The sequence below is a fragment of the Eubalaena glacialis genome, chromosome 13, assembly GCF_028564815.1.
Source record: "Eubalaena glacialis isolate mEubGla1 chromosome 13, mEubGla1.1.hap2.+ XY, whole genome shotgun sequence".
Classification (NCBI taxonomy): domain Eukaryota; kingdom Metazoa; phylum Chordata; class Mammalia; order Artiodactyla; family Balaenidae; genus Eubalaena; species Eubalaena glacialis.
Genome location: NC_083728.1, coordinates 19,160,148 through 19,178,434, shown reverse-complemented (window position 1 = coordinate 19,178,434; position 18,287 = coordinate 19,160,148). Strand labels below are relative to the sequence as shown.

At 41.4% G+C, this 18,287-nt stretch overlaps 1 protein-coding gene across 2 annotated transcripts in view; it reads right to left on the bottom strand.

Annotated features, from left to right (window-relative positions):
* CHD6 (chromodomain helicase DNA binding protein 6) overlaps positions 1–18,287 on the bottom strand; it is a 223,939-nt gene that overhangs the window by 75,185 nt on the left and 130,467 nt on the right. For both annotated transcript variants that reach the window (XM_061209614.1, XM_061209613.1), the window contains exons 15-17: positions 16,933–17,188; positions 15,944–16,154; positions 5,817–6,012 (exon numbers count right to left, since the gene is read on the bottom strand). In XM_061209614.1, coding sequence (XP_061065597.1) covers positions 5,817–6,012; positions 15,944–16,154; positions 16,933–17,188 — 663 coding nt within the window. The remainder of the gene's footprint in view (positions 1–5,816; positions 6,013–15,943; positions 16,155–16,932; positions 17,189–18,287) is intronic.

The following is an 18,287-nucleotide window of genomic DNA, read 5'->3' as shown; positions in this document are numbered from 1 at the left end:
GTGCAGTATGGATCAACGGGCACTGAGAAGCTGCCCTCCCTCAACTATCTCCTCTGCAGGCCTACTTTGGAATCTGAAATTTCCAGCTCCAGATTTATTCTTTGGGGAAAGCTATCAACCCCTCTGACAATGTAAACATCTCTGGGAAAGAACGCCGATATCTGCTCATTGCACTGTATCTCCACTGTGTGCTTCAAAAGCCCTGAGCACTTTTCTTTCCCCAGGGCCTGGCCTGGTGTGTAGGGCTCAATAAATGTGTCATAAGTCGGTCAAGACCTGGCTGAGAATAGGAAGGAAGGAGAGGCAAGTTAACAGCATGGGAAAAGGGAGCTTTTGGGCAGCAGAAAAAAGGAGCAGGGAGTGAGAAAGAGAGGACACTGAAAAGAGAGGCAGGAAAGTACTTAAAGAAACTTGACTCACTTTATTTGGGACTGACGCTGTACTGTGAGCACCTGTCCCACCTGCCTCAGGTGTGCCACCGACGCTCACCCCACTCTCAGTTGTCACACTTCTTGTTCCCTCTGTCTGGAACATTCTTCCTACTGATCTTATAACTTAAGATCCCCGCCCCCATCATTTAGGTCTCTGCTCAGATGTCACCTTTTTGAAGAAGGCTTCCTACACCACCCTCTACATCAGGGCGTCCAATCCCCATTATTCTTAACTTGTTTCGTTTCTTCGTAATAAGTATCGCTATCTGCGACTATCTTACTTATTTTTCCTTGTTTTTTGCCTGCCTGCTCCACTAAAATGAAAGCTCCATGAGAGCACACACCATGGGTCTCGGTCACTGCTGTGTCTCCAACACTTTAAACAGTGCCCGGCACATTCCAGTGTTCAACAAACATAACAAACATTCACTGAACGCCTGGACCATGTAAAGGAGCACTCACAAAGTCTTACTTTCTCCTAGCAAAGAAAAGTAAACTCAATAGAGTTTAGTCGTCCAAGTGCAGGCATACATTCTACCAAGCAAGAGGTGGTGCCAGCAATATGATGGCGGCAGAGGAAGTGGCAAAGGGAACCAGCACCTCTCCTTTCTTGGAGCAGAGTGTCAGGCCCCCGGCTCCTCAGGCTGGATTCCCTCCTCCCTTCCAGAATCCTCGGCACAGGCAGGAGCTGCATTACCCTGTGGTTGTGCTCTCGGCTAGGACACCTGCGCCCAGGCTTCCTGAATTCTCCCTTCGGGGACAACCTTATCCACAGGAAGGACGGGACCTGGGCAGCGCTACCACTGTCATCTTGTGGCCTCTGCAAGGGTGGTACGGTACCTTGCTTTTCCCACAGGCCCACTCAGCCCTCAGAGCTGGCAGCAGTGAGAATAGGTAAAGAGAAGAAGTAAAGAAACCAGTTTTTCACTGCTCTTTTCCCTTCTCAGGCTACGGTAAGCACCCTTTGCCATTTTTTGAACTCAGGGGTTACAGGTACTATAGAAAACCTACATAAAACCTGCTGCAGCTGACATACCAGGACTGAATCACAGCTCTCCCTCCTGGGTGAAGGCACAGTTTGATGTTTCACACACACTGATGCTAACACAGACATGTTCAAGGTTTGAGAGAGGATGTGGCATTTACTTGATGCTCTAGATAAGATCTCCCTAATAAAGGGACCTAAAAATTGGTTTACTGGAACCTACTGTCCTGGACCCTAAGGAACCTGTGCCTTCACTTGTCTGGAAAGGGGGGCAGAAGGACGTGGGAAGGGCTGATGGAGTAGATACTAGAGCAGGAGCCCTAGTTCTCTGTCCTCGTATTTCCAGGAGGGAATGTCGGCTCCCAGGTAGGAACACAACAGTCTCTTTCACCTCCTTCCTCTCTACTCCAAAGGAGTGACCGATCTCATCAGTGAAACGGGAGATCCGGTCCGAGCTCCTATAGACTCACCACCCCCCCATCCCCTGCGGAGGGCAGAGTCCCCCCTCTGTCACTGCAGGCTTACTAGGACAGCCTCTGCTCTGCAGGTGGCGGCCAGCAGTTCTCAGTGGGCAAGGTTAACTGTGGGATGAGGGTGCGCAAGTGCAGCAGTCCTCGGAAGTCTAAGTCTGGCTACAGGTCAAGCTATACCATCTAATCCACCATCACAATTTATTAAAGCTGATGCTTTGATCCTTTGCACTCCTGGGTCTATTTCTAAACTGGTTCTTTTGGAGGCAAGGGAGAGAAATACAATTTACTGGACTCCTCAGACTCTAACGAGACCAAAGGAAACAGGATGACATCCAATGTCATCTGATTTATGAAGACCTAGGTTTTAAAAACATATATATTTCTCTAGCAAGTCCTAAGCCTCTAATTCTATCCCCAAAGCACAGAAAACCCCAGCAAAAAGATCAGAAGGCTGAATGAATGAACTTTTAATAATAACGAAAAAGCACCAGAAAAGGTAACTCTGCTCTCTGACTTCCAGCTGAGTTTTCAGACAGTGCAGCTCTGTTCCACAGCCATGGAAGCTGGCTTGTCTGCAGGCCTGCCTCAGGGACTGGGCTGAGCCCAGCCTCCCCCTAAGCAGGTTGGCTTCCCTGTCAAGGCTCGGAGGGGGTCTGCCTAGGGGTCGAGAAGCAGTGTCCCGGCACTGTCACTGCTTCCCCATGTTGTCCCGACTCCGGAAAAGCACGGACTGCACCACATCTGTCCAGGCTGTTTGAGACCAGAGTGAACACTTACATGTTCTACCATCTGAACTTGACCTCTGGAGCTATGCTAAAATTCCACTAGGGTAGAGGGTAAGACCATGATCATAATGGGACTCTCTTTTCGTGGCCCTGATGTTTATATCAGGCAGCATGTGCTTCAACCCACTCACAGATGAATGTTCTATGCCAAGCCCATCTTCCAAAGGAAATACGATCATCTTGTATCAGAGTAGGAATTGTTGTTCTTCAATAACCATGAAGAACTAAAGATGACTGAAAGCTTTCACTCATTTACAAAAAGTAGCAGGATATGTGCATATGTGTGAATGACCATGTGCAAGTTAACATGACCTAACTTCCTAGCAAGGACAGTACCAGGGAGCCGCCTGGTTGAGCTTTCTGCTCTGTTAGGGATAGGAATGCATTTCGCTGATTTTCACAGCTGATTTAGCTGCAGTCCTGTGAACCACATGATGGTCTCAGCGCCCTGTTCTCCAGACTCTGTCTTCTACATCACATTCACAGCACGTGGGTGAAGGGCAAATGCCAGGGAGAGTGTGCTGAGTGCGCACCATTCGGGGGGTAGTCTCCAGCTCCCGTGCTCTCCTCCCCTTGCCAAGCAAGCCGAGAACCTAGCTCCGTCTCTGGGGGCAACTCAGAACAGCCCACCCCACCAATCCCACTCCCCAATAACCACAGACCCAATTCCCTGCCCTAAAATTACTCTATTCTTGCCAATTCTTTCATTCCTACCTAGTCTGGTCAGACATCTCAAAAATAAAGGAGGGTTTCCTCTTGGTTACCAAGCTGTAAATAAAAATAACCAAAAAAGCAGCCAGTCTGGAAGACCACAAGTTGAGGAATTCTAACTCTAACGTGGACCTGGGGCTGTTCATTGACACCGTCACTCATTTACCTTCTGCTACGTTCTTCTACAAGTGTTCTCCACTCCCAGCTAAGTCGCCCGAATGTTCATGGTCTTTGTTTCTCCACTGAAGTTGAGCGTTAGAAGAAGTTCAGAAACTGACTTGGCATACAGAACTCTCACACTATCCAATTTCAGTTTGGACTTCACTGCTATTCCTTTATTCATCTCCTGCTACTCCCCCAGCAGGGGCCATTAAAAACGGCCATTCCAAAGTTGCTCCCTTCTCCCCAGACCCTAATTCTGGACAGCCCCACCCACCCCATCTGGCTGGTACACAGACAAATCAATCACCTCAGAGGACTTTACCTTCTCCTTCAGGCCTGGACATTCTCGTTCTTGCTTTTTCCATTTCTTGGCATTTCACCTTCAATGTCTAGACTTCACTAGGTGAAGCACGATGATTCCAAAATCTTTGCCTCTGACAGTGACCTGTCTCTAAATGCCAGCCCTATGCTTTCAGTTTTTCTCCTGAAAGTCCTTCAGGCATGCCCAGCTAACATGGCCTCCAAATGGCCACCCGTTTCTCATACCATCACTGGCCCAGGTTCCAAGCCTCACAGTCAGGTGAGCACTGCAAAGGAGCACAGGACTTTACAGCTGTCAAGAACTTACTACTTAAGCAACCATCTGTCTCAGGGTTGGCAAACACCTTCTATAACAGTAAATACTTTAGACGTTGTGGGCTATGAGGTCTCTGTTGCAATACTCAACCCTGCCACTGTAACATGAAAGCACCCAGAGATAACAGGTATACAAATGGGTGTGGTTATATTCCAATGAGACTATTTTAAAAACAGGTGGCTAGCCCACTGGCAATAGTTTCCCACGCCCTGATCTACATCACTATCCTAATTAGGTTCTTGCTGGTGACCTGATCAAATAGTTTCTACTGATTATTATTACTTTGGCATTGACTATGTTAACTCCTTTAAAAATTGGTTATTCGTCATATCTAGCAACTCATCTTTGACCGAAATATCCCGTCACCAGCAGAAAGGCCTGATGGTGAGCTGGCCATATCCACTGATTTTTCAAGTTGGATGTTGAACATAGTGCCACAGAATTTGTTTTACAATGATTTTTTTCCTGCGTTTTACCCAGTTGTCACAAACATAATAATTTAGAGCACTGGTTTTTCAACTAGTAGATTGTTTTCTTCAAACAAAATGTTATTTTGAAACTCGTTAAAGGAAAAAGACAAAGCAGAAAGGCTCTGTGTGACATGGTAGGTGGGGAAGAAGCCCGGATACCCATCACCTTAGCACCTTTTCTCTGCATCCCTTCCCGGCAGTATCCCCTAGGGCACCTCCTCAGTTTTGTGAAACAGCAGCCTGCAAACTTCTCTTATCAATCACCTGTATCATGAAAAAGGTTTTGAGGTCCCCACCGCTCTCTGAGCCACACATTCACGCTCTGAGTATCAGCAGATGTCCCGAGATCCAGTACACACTCAGGATGAAGTTTGTTGTTAATGATAATGGATGTAAAACTGTCATCTGAAATAGCCTTCTTGACAAGTTAGAATCTTTTGGACTGACTTATTGTGCAATCTGGCTAGAATGTCATTGTTTTTACTCTCACACGGGGTTGATGAGGAATTCTGAACCAGAAGTGTTAGCTCTGTCATTTGCTTGTTTACACTTGCTTTTCAAATGTATTAGCTCCCATCTTTGCCATAATCTTTTCAAGCCACCATTATTCAGTTTGGTTAAAACGAGCAAATTTAATCTGCAAATACACTTAACTGGGCCCACATCAACCCTACTATGCTGCATTCATTGGAGAGCAAATGAACTACTGGGGAAGCCTCAGTCACCCCTGCCACACCAGGGAACTTTCCTAGCCCTCTGGGTCATCTCATGTACTGTATACGACATATGACCACCTAACAAACAAAGTGAGTGAAAATGCCAGAATCAATCCGTATGTCAAGAATTAGAGAATTAGTCAAGCTTCGTATCTTTCTTTATGTCTGATAATAAATAGTAGTTCCAATCTACATTTGGAGGCTACCACTGTGAAATACCATTTGATTTGTAGTAAAAGGAAAGAACCACTTGGATTAGTGGGAAGGCTCGACATTTACTTTTTATTCAATTGTACCCTGACCGAGGCCCTAAGCCTGCCATCTGGCCGAAGCCATAGCAATAGCATGGAGCATGGCAGACACTCTCTATAGCTAAGCCAGGCCCTGTCATGAGGTTCTTGGATTCAGGGACAGCTAAGGCAAACAGCAATCATCCTAATGGTTACCTGCAAGTCATTTTGTGGGTTCCAGTCTGAATCAAATATGATGCAGGTATCGGCAGCTGTGAGATTGATCCCCAGGCCTCCCGCTCGGGTGCACAGAAGAAAGACAAAGCGGTCTGAGTCTGGCTTACAGAACCGGTCGATGGCTGCCTGGCGCAGGTTTCCCCGTACTCGCCCATCAATTCGCTCATAGGTGTATCTGAGGGGACCCAAACGAACGAAAGCCCAGGTGTTAATCATGACTTCAGTGGAGAACAAGAAACAACGCAGGAAGCTGTTGACTAATGGCCTTAAACCCATCACTTCTAAATATGGACCTAATGTCAGCGGTCTAAAAGGAATCCCCCCCTCTACATATGCAGCAGGGCAGACACCTAAAACTGCACTGCAATATGTCCCCCTCTCTCAAAACAAACGAAAACCAAATCAAAACAAAAAACCAGCCGAACTACGGAGGACTAGAGAAACTGTAAACGTAAAGTATCAATCCCCACTGCCCAGGCAAACTTACTCTCAAGTGCTTCCCCATTTTCTTGCACGGAATCTAATCACAAGACCAGGAAAAGCAAATAAAAGCCTCAACCATCTACTTTCAGCAGAACTCATAACACGGAATCAGAGTTCGAATCAGGCTCCACCTGCTTTTGGACGGACTGAAAATGGGAAGAAGACTGGATGGACAGGCCGTCTTTTTATGTCTGGGTTGGTCATTTCTATCCTAACAATTCCTCAGAGCTTCAGAGGTAGAAAGCAAAACCTCCAGGTTTATAGCTGAAACCAAGGTCTTCTGGGCAGCATACTGCCAAGCAAGTAGGAAGAAATCACAGGAAAGGTTTCTGAGCTGTGTCAGGTTGGAAAGAAGCCAGGAGAATTTTTAGAGGAAAATAAAGTGAGGAAGCAAAGCTGAATCTCATTAAGAAGGCATATACCTGTGTAGAAAGTTAAGAATTAAGGGTGGAAAGAATGGTGAGGAAAAGGTAAAAGGAAAGAGAGTAGGAAATTAAACTGCTAGGGGAGCCTATCAGCATCTGTCCATCCAATTAGAAAACATAGAAGGTTTGTTTATGATGGAGATCATGTAATTAGAACAGAATTAAAACATAGTACCAATCTGGATAGCTGCTTAGTCTTATTTATTTCTTATTTACCCCTTGACAATGAACAAATTAATATCGGGATGCTACCCTGGGCCCAATTTTGACCAACAAGCAAGAACTGGTTGGTAAAGTATATGTAATAGGAACCATGTGAGAAAAGGACGACATTCTAGACCCCACAATAGTCAAGAACATGAATCCTGACAAAAACCTTCTCAGCAGCCCAGAATCTGGGAAATCAGATCTCTAAAAATTCAGATAAACAACTGGTAAGAGACTAAGGATAGATCCTCTAGGGGTAGATGACTCTGGATGGGAGTGGCTCTAGATAACTAAATTGGGCAATATAATCCTGACTTCCTTGAGTAAAAGGAAAATCCACGTGAGAAATCACCCAAGGAAATACAGGCAGAGAAAGCAGACCAATTCAGGCTCAGAAGGGACACGTACAAAAGCAAAGACCCAAGTCCAAAAAGACTCTTCTTTTTACAAAGCTAGAGTGCACCCATATCTGGAATTACAGGTGCAGATTTTTCCTTTCTTCTTCTTTTTTAATGCAATAAACTTAAGAATAATACATGAGACTACAGTAGCAAATAAAAGCAGTGGTGGTTACAGGATTGTCATGAAGGCAGACTAAGAAGATTTTGTCCTAAGCTAAAAGCTAAGGGTCATATGTTGAATTCTATACAACTATGAAGCGGTTAGATAAAATTATCATCATTATTAATACCAGCCACAGCAACAATATTAGCAGTAAGCTCCTAAGTGTCAAGCTCTGTGCCAGGCATTGCGATATGTGATACATGCTTTATATGCATCATCACATTTACTTCTGGCAATAATCCTGTGAGGTAGTTTCCCATTTTACACTTGAGAAAACATCAAGAACAAAAACCAACAACAACAACAACAACAACAACAACAAGAGCCTCACAAGCAAAATAACTTGCTTAGTCACCTAGCTGATAAGTGAGATCCATTTGACTCAAAAGTCCACACTCTTAACCAGTTTGCTGTATGGCCTTCAGATTGTACCCTACATTTCAATGCAGTAGAAAGATTTCCCTAAAAACTTAAAAGAGAAAAATAAAGGTAAGTAAGAGACTCTGGTAAACTTAGAAAACCTGTAACTCTATCAGAAGGTAAGAAGAGAAACTACAGATATCCAAAATGACTGTGATGAATCAATGCACCTAGGAACTGCACCGAGTTACTCGTACGTTTGGCCACGTATGTGATGCAGTGGAAGAGGCACAGGATTTGGAGTCAGAAGACAGAGTTGAGATTCAATTAAATGATAGCTGCCACTACCCCACCATCACACATGTGAACAATTAGTGCTGCAGGCACACAGGACTCAATGTTCTTTGACAAGACACCCCTAAACCATCAGAAAGGAGCCAGATGCCCGCAGATCTGAGTGAGGCGGGGAATAAGCATACTATTAAGGAGGAGGAGAAACCAATAAATAGAGATGATGTAGCTTGGCAATCACCTAGGGAAAAAAATTCCCATAAAATTAGATAGTGTTTGGCCATCTATGATAGAACACAGTTTTAGAAATTGGGCAGGATGATTGGAACGTTAATTCTCATTTCTATCACTCAGTTTTGAGGGACTGCGCTCGAAGAACACAAAACTAAAATAAAAATCCAGTGATTTGAGAGTTCAATTAAATTGTTCCTCACTCCCCTCACTCCTGAGCCAGATCCTTTGGCTATGCCCTCACCCCTGTATGAGCACGGCACGAAATTAAATGGGAACAAAACCAAACTGACAGCTGGCGTGACAATGAGGCTCAAGAACAAAGAAAATCTTGAGGGCTAGTAAATCTGAATGAGGAAATCAGACATCATTAAATTTTCCGCACCAAACATCAGTGCAGCAATTAACCCTCTGTGTCAACTGCATTCTGAACAAAATCCCTAGGAGTTGATGTGGTCGATCAAACTGTAATTCTGAGTCGCTGTCAAATATCAACAAGAAGCAGGTGGCACTCTGGAAAACCTCTGGGTACTCGGCGGGCCAGGGGTGTGTGTGTGTGTGTGTGGAAATGACACGTTTTTGGCACAACAGGAAATGTTGGCCTCAGAAGGCCTGAAGGGTAATGAACCACCTCACCTCCCAGCAATAACCAGCTGGAGAACATAAAGAGTGAAAAAAAACCCAAAAACCTGCCGCTCACGATTGCCATAAACATATAAAATACTTACAATTAACCTTAATAAGAAATAAGCAGGAGTTGGCAATAGGGGTCATGTTGGTTTGGTCACCATGTCCCTAACACCTATAGAGGTCTCAGCACAAGGTTGGTACCTTATAAATATTTACCAAATCAACGGTGTATATAAAAGACCTGAGTAAGTGCAGTGAATATCATGTTCTTCAATTTTGCAAAGATGTCAATTCTACCCTACTACGTGTGTAAAAGCCAATCAAAATCCCAACAAATGGATATAGGTACACATAGATAAATACAGATATGTAAATATATAATTTTTTTTTCTGTAGTGAGGACTGGAGTAGTCAGGGATATATTAAAAAATAACAATTCTGGGGACTTCCCTGGTGGCGCAGTGGTTAAGAATCCGCCTGCCAAGGTAGGGGACACAGGTTCGAGCCCTGGTCTGGGAAGATCCCACATGCCGCGGAGCAACTAAGCCCGTGTGCCACAACTACTGAGCCTGCGCCCTAGAGCCCGCGAGCCACAGCTACTGAAGCCCGCGCGCCTAGAGCCTGTGCTCTGCAACAAGAGAAGCCACCGCAATGAGAAGCCCGCACACCAAAAGGAAGAGTAGCCCCCGCTCACCGCAATTAGAGAAAGCCCACACACAGCAACGAAGATCCAATGCAGCCAAAAATAAATAAATAAATAAATAAATTTATAAAAAAAGAAAAGAATAATTCTAAAGAATTCTGAAGTTCATCTGTAATAATATATGAGCAAAGGAATAGAAATATTGATCAAAAGAATAGAAAGGTTACATACACACCCAGCAAACATAATATCTCAGTATATTTTATGCATACTGTCTTATATGAATGGGGGAAAAGATGGACTATTTATTTCCAAATATTTCTGATTGTTTGTTTATTAAATTAAATTAGACCCCCATTTATATGCCCTCTACCAAAATTGTAGGAGGACTGAAGACTGAAATATAAAAAATAAAATAAAATAAATCGAAGAAGTCCAATTAAAGATTATGAGTTATCATGCACATTTAATTCTTTTATCTCCTCAAATGTCTAGAAAAATGATAGGTAAAGGGATTTTTTAAAAAATGCATAATAATGCCTTCCCCCCAATAAACCTACAAACAGAACAGGAGAAAGTTCTGGGACTTGGAAAGTAAACCAAGTGATATTTGATTTGAAGAAAGCAGAATCCCAGGTGAGAAATAACCTAATTCAATATGGCAGAATATCCAAAGGGATGAGGCATTGGTGGCACCAGGTATCCCTGAAAGTGGAGATACAGAGAGTCTAAAAACAAGGCAACTAACTAGTTGAATATTTGTTGAAGTATCTGTTAGCCTATCCATCATCCACCCCAGTGCTGAGAGGATCAAAAAGATCTGTACCTCTCTCTACCTTAGGAGACACCACACAGTTAAAGGCAGAGGTACCATACTAAAAAAGGGAAGAGAAGCAGAGATATTGAGACCTCCCTACCTCTCTCCACCCCTTCCCCACAGTCAGCTCCCAGTCCAATCAAGTTCCCACCCTCTGGGCAGGAGAGAGGAAGAAAAACATCCCAAAGCACTGACACTGGAGGTTCCCTGATGAAATGGTCCAGCTAGACAGACAGTGTTCACAGACGGAGAATAAGGTAGCCAACAAGCTGGCCCACATGCCCAGAGCTTCTAATCTCTGGATAGTGCCTACCATCTGGCAGCCAAAACCAGACATCTGAGGAAAGCCTCTGACCTTTGAGGCTTTTCTTCTGGTGTGGAGGGGCAAGGTCTTAACACACCAATCCCCCAGTAAACAACCACCACAAAATCTGGGCAAAATACAAAAACAAAACAAGTGAACAGAAAAACCTATCTGAGGGCACCAGAGGGTTAAGGAAAGCAGGCAGATTTTGGAGAGAAACAGGAAATTGTGGTTTTGGCCAGACAGGAAGCCGGAGTTACGGCAAAGGTGCAGGGCAGCTATAAATCTTGATGAGAAGCCACTGTCTTTCTGACCAGAGGCAGCAAGAGAAGGAGTCTGGGGCAACCAGGACTGCCAGAGGGTGAGAGGGGACTGCCAGAAAGTAAAGAGACAGAGATGATGAACCCCATACACCGGGCATAAACTCTTTCTAAGTCTCTGGTTGACCTTTGACCCACACATGCTTGGGGCAGACTGAAAGTAGTCTGAGCTGAGACTGGAGCTGCTATCTACCAGAGACGCTGACAGCATTTGCATCTTGAGACTCACCTACTTAACTGCCTCCAAATAAAAACCATCAACATCGTCATAGCAATATAACAGAATCCTGAATCTCCACAACACAATATTCACAATGTCCAGGGGAAACGTGACCCATTCTTAAAGGAAAAGACAACAGATATCAAACCTAAGATGTTTTAATTAACAGACAAGAACTTTAAAAGCAGCTCTTATAATTATGTTCAGTGAAGTAAAGAAATGTACATAATGAATGAAAAGATAGGAAATCGCAGCAGAGAAACAAAACATCACACTAAGAAACAAATAGAAATCTTAGAACTAAAATAGAATCTCTAAAATAAAGAAAGCAATGGATGGGCTTAATAAGCGTGATGGAAATGACAGACAAAAGAGTCAGTGAACTTGAAGACAGACAAAACAAAAGAAGAGAGAGAAAAAGGATTGGAAAAAAAAAAAGAACAGAGCCTATGAACCTGTGAGACAATATCTAAAGGTCAAACATACAGGTAATTGGAGTCTCACAGCGAAACAAGAAAATAGGGCAAAAGGAAAAAAGAGAAATCAAAGAAATATTGACCTAAAGCTTCCCAAACTTGACGAAAGATCTACATTATAAATTTAAGAAGGTCAGTGAACTCTGCACAGGATGAATTCCACACATCAGTCAAACTGCTGCAAATCGAAAATTAAAAGAAAATCTTAGTAGTCAGAGTGAAACAATACATTATATACAGGGAAACAGCCACTTAAATGACTTCAAAACTTCTCATCAGAAATCATGGGGGTGAGAACACAATAGAGTAACTTCAAAGTGCTGAAAGGAGGGGGGAAAAAAAGCCAACCCAGAATTCTACTATGGAAGACAGAGACATAAACAAAAAGAAAAATTTGACTTGAGAAAAAAGACACTGTAGGAAGATTGTAAAAAATCTATCATCATTAATCTCAGCATGACAAAACACTGCACCTGTGTGATAACCGGCTGAGTGCTATAAAGACTGAAAAATTACAGAAGAAAACTAGGAAATTAAAAATATAATTACATAGTGAAAATCTAGGGATTAAAGTTGGAAGACACAATAAAGGTATTCTACCAGAGGTATAGCAAAATATAATGAGATGGAAAGTAGAGAAAAGAGAAAATTAGGTGATCAGACCAGAAGGTCTGACATGAATAATAGGAGTTTCACAAAGAGAAAACAAAACAGAAAGAAATAATGAAAGATAAAATACAAGAAAATCCCCCAGAACTGAAGGAACATAATTTCAAGTGGGAAAGACCTACAAAGCATCCAGTTCAACAGACACCATACAAAACCCAGTTCACTGTCAGATTTCACAGGACTGGGACAAAGAGGGTATATCAAAGCTTCTAAACAGAAAAAACATGTCACATACACAGACCAGGAATTGGAAGGGCTGTGAACTTCTCAACAATCCTGGAAGCTAGAAGACAGTGAACTAACATCTTCAAAATTCTGTGGGAAAGTGATTTCTGACCTAGTACCTCAAACTCAACCAAACTACTACTCAAGAATGACAGTAAACTGAAAACATTCTGAACAAAGTCTCAAATTCACTTATCATTCACCCTTTCTCAGAAGCTCCCAAAAGAGGTACATGGGATCCACCAACAAGATTTGATTCAAGAGGGAAGGAAAGAAATTTGTCAGCGTGATAAAGGAAGAGAGATCACAGATGGCAACTGTGCACTAGGCAGGAAGGGTAACTGCCCAGAGAGGAAAAGACAGAAGGTCCTGGGAGAGACGGCTCAGACACGAAACTGATGTGCTTGAATGTAACAAGAGGAGATTTAGACAACCAGAGTAAATTTTGGAGCTGAATTATAATAAGTATATTTAAAAATATGCACCGAATAGAAAATAATTTTTAGCTTCAGGAAAAAATTAAAATTGTGCAAGAAAGAAATAGTAAACAGCATACTACATGGCTGAGCTATAACTCAGCATTTACATAAGTCATAATAAACACTGAATATTAATTTAACCCAAAGTATTGCATGGCAGGTTGGGAAGATGAGAGGACAGGAGTTGCACATGTGGTAGTCATGAGGGGCAGTGAAAGAAGGGAAATATTCATCTTCCATAGTGAGAACAGATAATACTTAAAACTGAAAAAAAAAATTATACCTACTAATATTACTTAGAGATATAGCTATAAATACCAAAAGAAATAGCATGAGGAGTTTAAAGTAAATGCTTCAGGTGGGGAGAAACTGGGGGTATGTGGTGGTATCAGGAAATGCTATTTTCCATAGGTCTAATAGAATAATTTGGCTCTTTAAACTATGTGCATGTATAACTTCAAAGAAAATTTAAAAACTAAATCAAAAAGAGAAAAGTAATGATGATAGTAAAGTCAGAAGACCCTGTTGGGTGCAGAGCTGGGGTAAAGAAACCATAAGAGAATGAAAAGAAAATACTTCAGAATACTGCATAATTGAGAGGTGGGGGAAGCCTTTTTAAGCATATTAATTTAAGCATAAATAAGCACTTAAGTTTATTTAAAGCTGTTTTAAGACTGAGAGATTTGACTATTATAAAATTTAAAACTTCTAAGAATAAAATAAACAAACAAAAACCCATAGCCATAAAGAAAAAGTCAAGAACAACACTGGGGAAGTATTTGCACCATATTCTTAAGTAAACAAGCCAGTCTTATAAATTAATAAACAAAAAGGCAAAGAGTAACAAAAAAATGGAGAAAGAACATGAATAAAGCAATGCACAAAAAGAGAAATATAAACAGCTAATAAATATGAAACTGCCATTAAGAATCAGAAATACAAATTAAAACAAGAGACCATAATTTTGGCTTATTGAATCAGCAAAGACTAAAACGCAAAAACAGTATTGATCAGAGTATGAAAAAAAAGTCATTCTCATACACCATTAAAAGACACAGTAAAAATGTCTTTCTAGAGGGTGTTTTGGAAATATGTATCAAATGCTTTTTAAAATATACATCATAATTTATCCTAAGGAAATAACTGGAAACGTTCACAATGAATGCAAAGCGATATTCACAGAGTTCCTTAAAATGCTGAAAAATTGGAAACAACCTATAAGACAGAGTATCATGCAGATCATCAAAACTACGTTGTAGAAGAATAAAGAAAAAAGTTCATAATATATTAAATAAAAAGGTGAGTTACAAAGCAGAATGTAAAATATGATCCCAATTCAAACAAATCAACAACAAAACTAAATATATGTATGCACAAAGAAAAAAAGACTAAAAAGATAAATGCCCAAGTGTGAATGGAAACTTCGAGCAGGTGGTGGTATTATAACGTGTCCCTATTTTCAAGAAAAACTGTAATATTTAGACAATTTGAAAACAAAAATAAGCAATAAATGATAAGGAAAAATAGCATATAAGGGAGCTAAATAAAGACATCTGAACTTAGCAAAAGTCTGTTCATTACACTGTTACTCATTTTGGGGGATCTTTAATAAAAACTGCAAACTAGTAGTTGCATACATTTTGAAGAGTGAGATAATATATTTACATAAGAAGCAAGTGTTCTGGTAATTCATCTATAGTGAATTTATAAAATACGAAACTGCTTTCTAGTTTCAATATATTCTTCAAAGAAAAAAACAATGTAAGTCTCAAGAATTCCTAACCTAAAGATCTCCACTATAGGGCTCTGAGAAATTCTTTTATTGCTTAATCCGATTTTGGAGAATTATTTATGTAATGTTAAATGTCAGCATAACCCATAGTTAAATTGGTCGTTTCCTTTAATACTTTTTCTATAAATTACATGTTACAAGGACAAACAGAATCTTTAAGGATCAGAACATTTAACACAACAGAGATTTGCTATGATGACTATATAAAAATAAGGATGTCCTTTAAACCTAGCAATGCCTTGGCTAATAGTTTCTAAGATCTGGAGACGTCTTTATCATTAAGAGTAAATTTTAAAAATCCATTTGCCATTCGGATGATTGATGTATCCCAATGACTGGAAATGGAAGGTACAGTGTATAATGTAACAAATGTAGTACCCACATAGACTCCAAACAACCCACATAACACCCCAGGTTTTTCACCTGCATGAGTAATGGAACTTAGGTTCAAGGAATTACAGGAGTATGAACAAAAAAATAAGTTGGGATGCCATAGTTAGTGTATCATAAAACTTTAGAGGGTTTGCTAAGACATAAAACATCCCCAAGTTCTTTTTCTGGCAGTTGTCAGCTTGTGCTCTTTCAGCAACTTGATATAGTGATGCTTTCCAGGGTGTATTTTTCTCATCATTATTAAGGGAAAAAAAAACAACAACATTATTTTCTTAACCTTCTGTAATGCTATCTGAGTTGTTTCTTCCAACTAAAGAGAATATAAATAAACATGTAAAATTTATTTTTTAAGCAAAGCAAGGGCTCCACATCATAGGCTAGGAAATTCACTCTAGACAGTTAAAACTGGTCATAAGATTCAACTCTGAATTTTAGTCAATTTTTATGAGAAGATTTCTTATCTCTACTTTTTAATACTTTTTTCTTGTTAAAACATAATTTCTGAATGAATCAAAAAGGCATCAAAGAAAAGGAACTGCTTGCAGTGCTTGATGCACAGCTTTGACACAAGGCTCACCTTCTCTGGATGAGATAATCTTCCAGGATGTCGAGACAGCGCACCATCTGGGAGAAGATGAGTACTTTGTGGCCGCCAGCAATCAGCTTAGGGAGCAGTTTATCAATCAGCACCAGCTTCCCTGCTGCTTGAATCATGGCCTGCAGCTGAAAGTCGGGGGCATCAGGGCTGTGGGTTTTCCGGAAGTCCTCCAGAATTTTCTCCTCTGCCCCTGAAAAAGAATGGAACAAAACTATTCTTTGAACAAACTATAAGAGTAATAGCTACTCTCTGCTGGACAGAGCCTAGAAAAAATGAAATGAATTCTTAGGTCCCAAACCAACAGTCCAGTGACGGAATGCTGTGTGTCCGTCCCATGCCCTCAGCAGAGGGCTCTACAAGCGGCAGGGCTGTCCTGCAGAGAACACAGGTGCTCTGCTTTCCTGGGAAGTCTGACCAAGGAGAGGAAGGATCTGAAATACCAAGCTGACTTAGGCAAGTGAAGAAACCTTCAGAGAAAGCTGACAAAAAGACATACCTCTCGACATAAAAGCTTGGGATCAGTAAATCCAAGCCATATTTTGATTTAAAATTTTATAAAAAGTTTTATTGTAAAATTAAAAAAAAAAGTTTCCAACACGTTCTCTACTCAGTAAACTGTTAACTTATCTGCAGAGTTTTAATCTCACTGTGCCATGATCATTTTTTCAATGAAGTAACACATGTCCCTGCACCAAAGTGGAAAGTGTGGACTACACTGCAGGTACACAAAGGACAGCAGGCTGACAACTGATATCCGTCTTCTGATGGGCACAGAACTGGTAGAGGTAGGTTCAAAACAGGGCTCTGTATACTCACTGGCCAGACTGCTTAGGCAGATCCATCAACCTCTTTGAACCTCAGTTTAATACTCTGTAAAAAGGTCAGAATACACACCCTGGCATTTCATGGGAACTTGATAACGTAAGACTGTTGGCTATCAAGATGCCTGCCCCATGTCCCCCACTCACCGTTGATCAGGTAGGGGTGGTTACAGCACTTCCTCAGCTCCATCATGGTGTTGATGAGATTGGGCATGTTGTGCTGATTGGCCCCCTTGGTCAGGAAGGAAAAGTTCTTCTCCAGGATGGCACGGTAGTACTTTTTCTGGATATTGGTCAGCTCTACTTCGATGATCGTCTCTTGTTTGGGAGCAAGGTTCTTTTCCACGTCATCTTTCAGCCGCCGAAGCATCATTGGTTTGAGGATAGACTGCAGTTTCTTCACCTGTCCAGGAAAATGAGACCTGTTCACCTGCCCCAATCCCGATTCAATAACCGTTACTGGGGTATTCCAACATTCACTACAATCTCTTGAGCATCTAATCATAGTACTGTGGCAGCAGATTAAAAGAAAGATCATGCCTGATCCCTGAACATGAGGAGCTTATAAGAGGACTGAAAGGAAAAAAGGGGTCTGGTTTTAATTCGCAAGTAATTACTGAGAACCTATGTGGCAACCTTACAAGATACAAAGGGAGAAAGATACAAAGACAGGACCTCTTCTGGATGGAGAAAACAAACCTCTCTCTCTCACACGCACACTTGTGCAGCAATTACCTGAGGAATATTTTAAGCCACGTTAGAAGGTACAAGTGATACCTTACAAAGGGAAGATGCTGAAAGAACAAAGTAAGAGGCAGAGGGAATCTGGGGTTGGGCAACATGGATGAAGGTGGTCAAAAGGTACAAACTTCCAGTTATAAAATAAATAAGTCCTGGGGATGTAACGTACAGCAAGGTGACTCTAGTTAGTAATACTATATTGTATATTTGAAAGTTGCTAAGAGAGTAGATCTTAAGACCTCTCATCACTAGAAAAAAAAATTTACATATGTATGGTGATGGATGTTAACTAGATTTATTGTGATCACTTTATAATATATACTACATATACTGAATCATCATGCCATACATCCGAAACTAATGTAATGTTGTTGTCATTTACATCAAATTAAAAAAGGAAAAAGCAGCAGAGGCAATCTGGAAATGGATTCCTCCTACATCTAAATAACGATAGCAGCAAACAAGTTTGGGGGTAGCAATATGTAGAGCAGTAATGTGGTAAGGTGACACCTCCCACCCCATCATGCAAGCTGTCATCTCAGGGGCACTTTGAGCCTGATCATATGCTTTGCTATGATTTGTCTGTTCTCCTAACGGTCCAGGCCTGGAGAGCAGATCTCTACGCACTTGACCGCAATGGCATGGGGACTTGCTCACTCTCCCAAGAAGAGGGCAGAGAAGGGATTCAAAGTCAAGGCACCTGAGTTCACCCTGAGCTAAAACATGATACCAATAAGATTAATCCTGGTGGGAAAATAAGA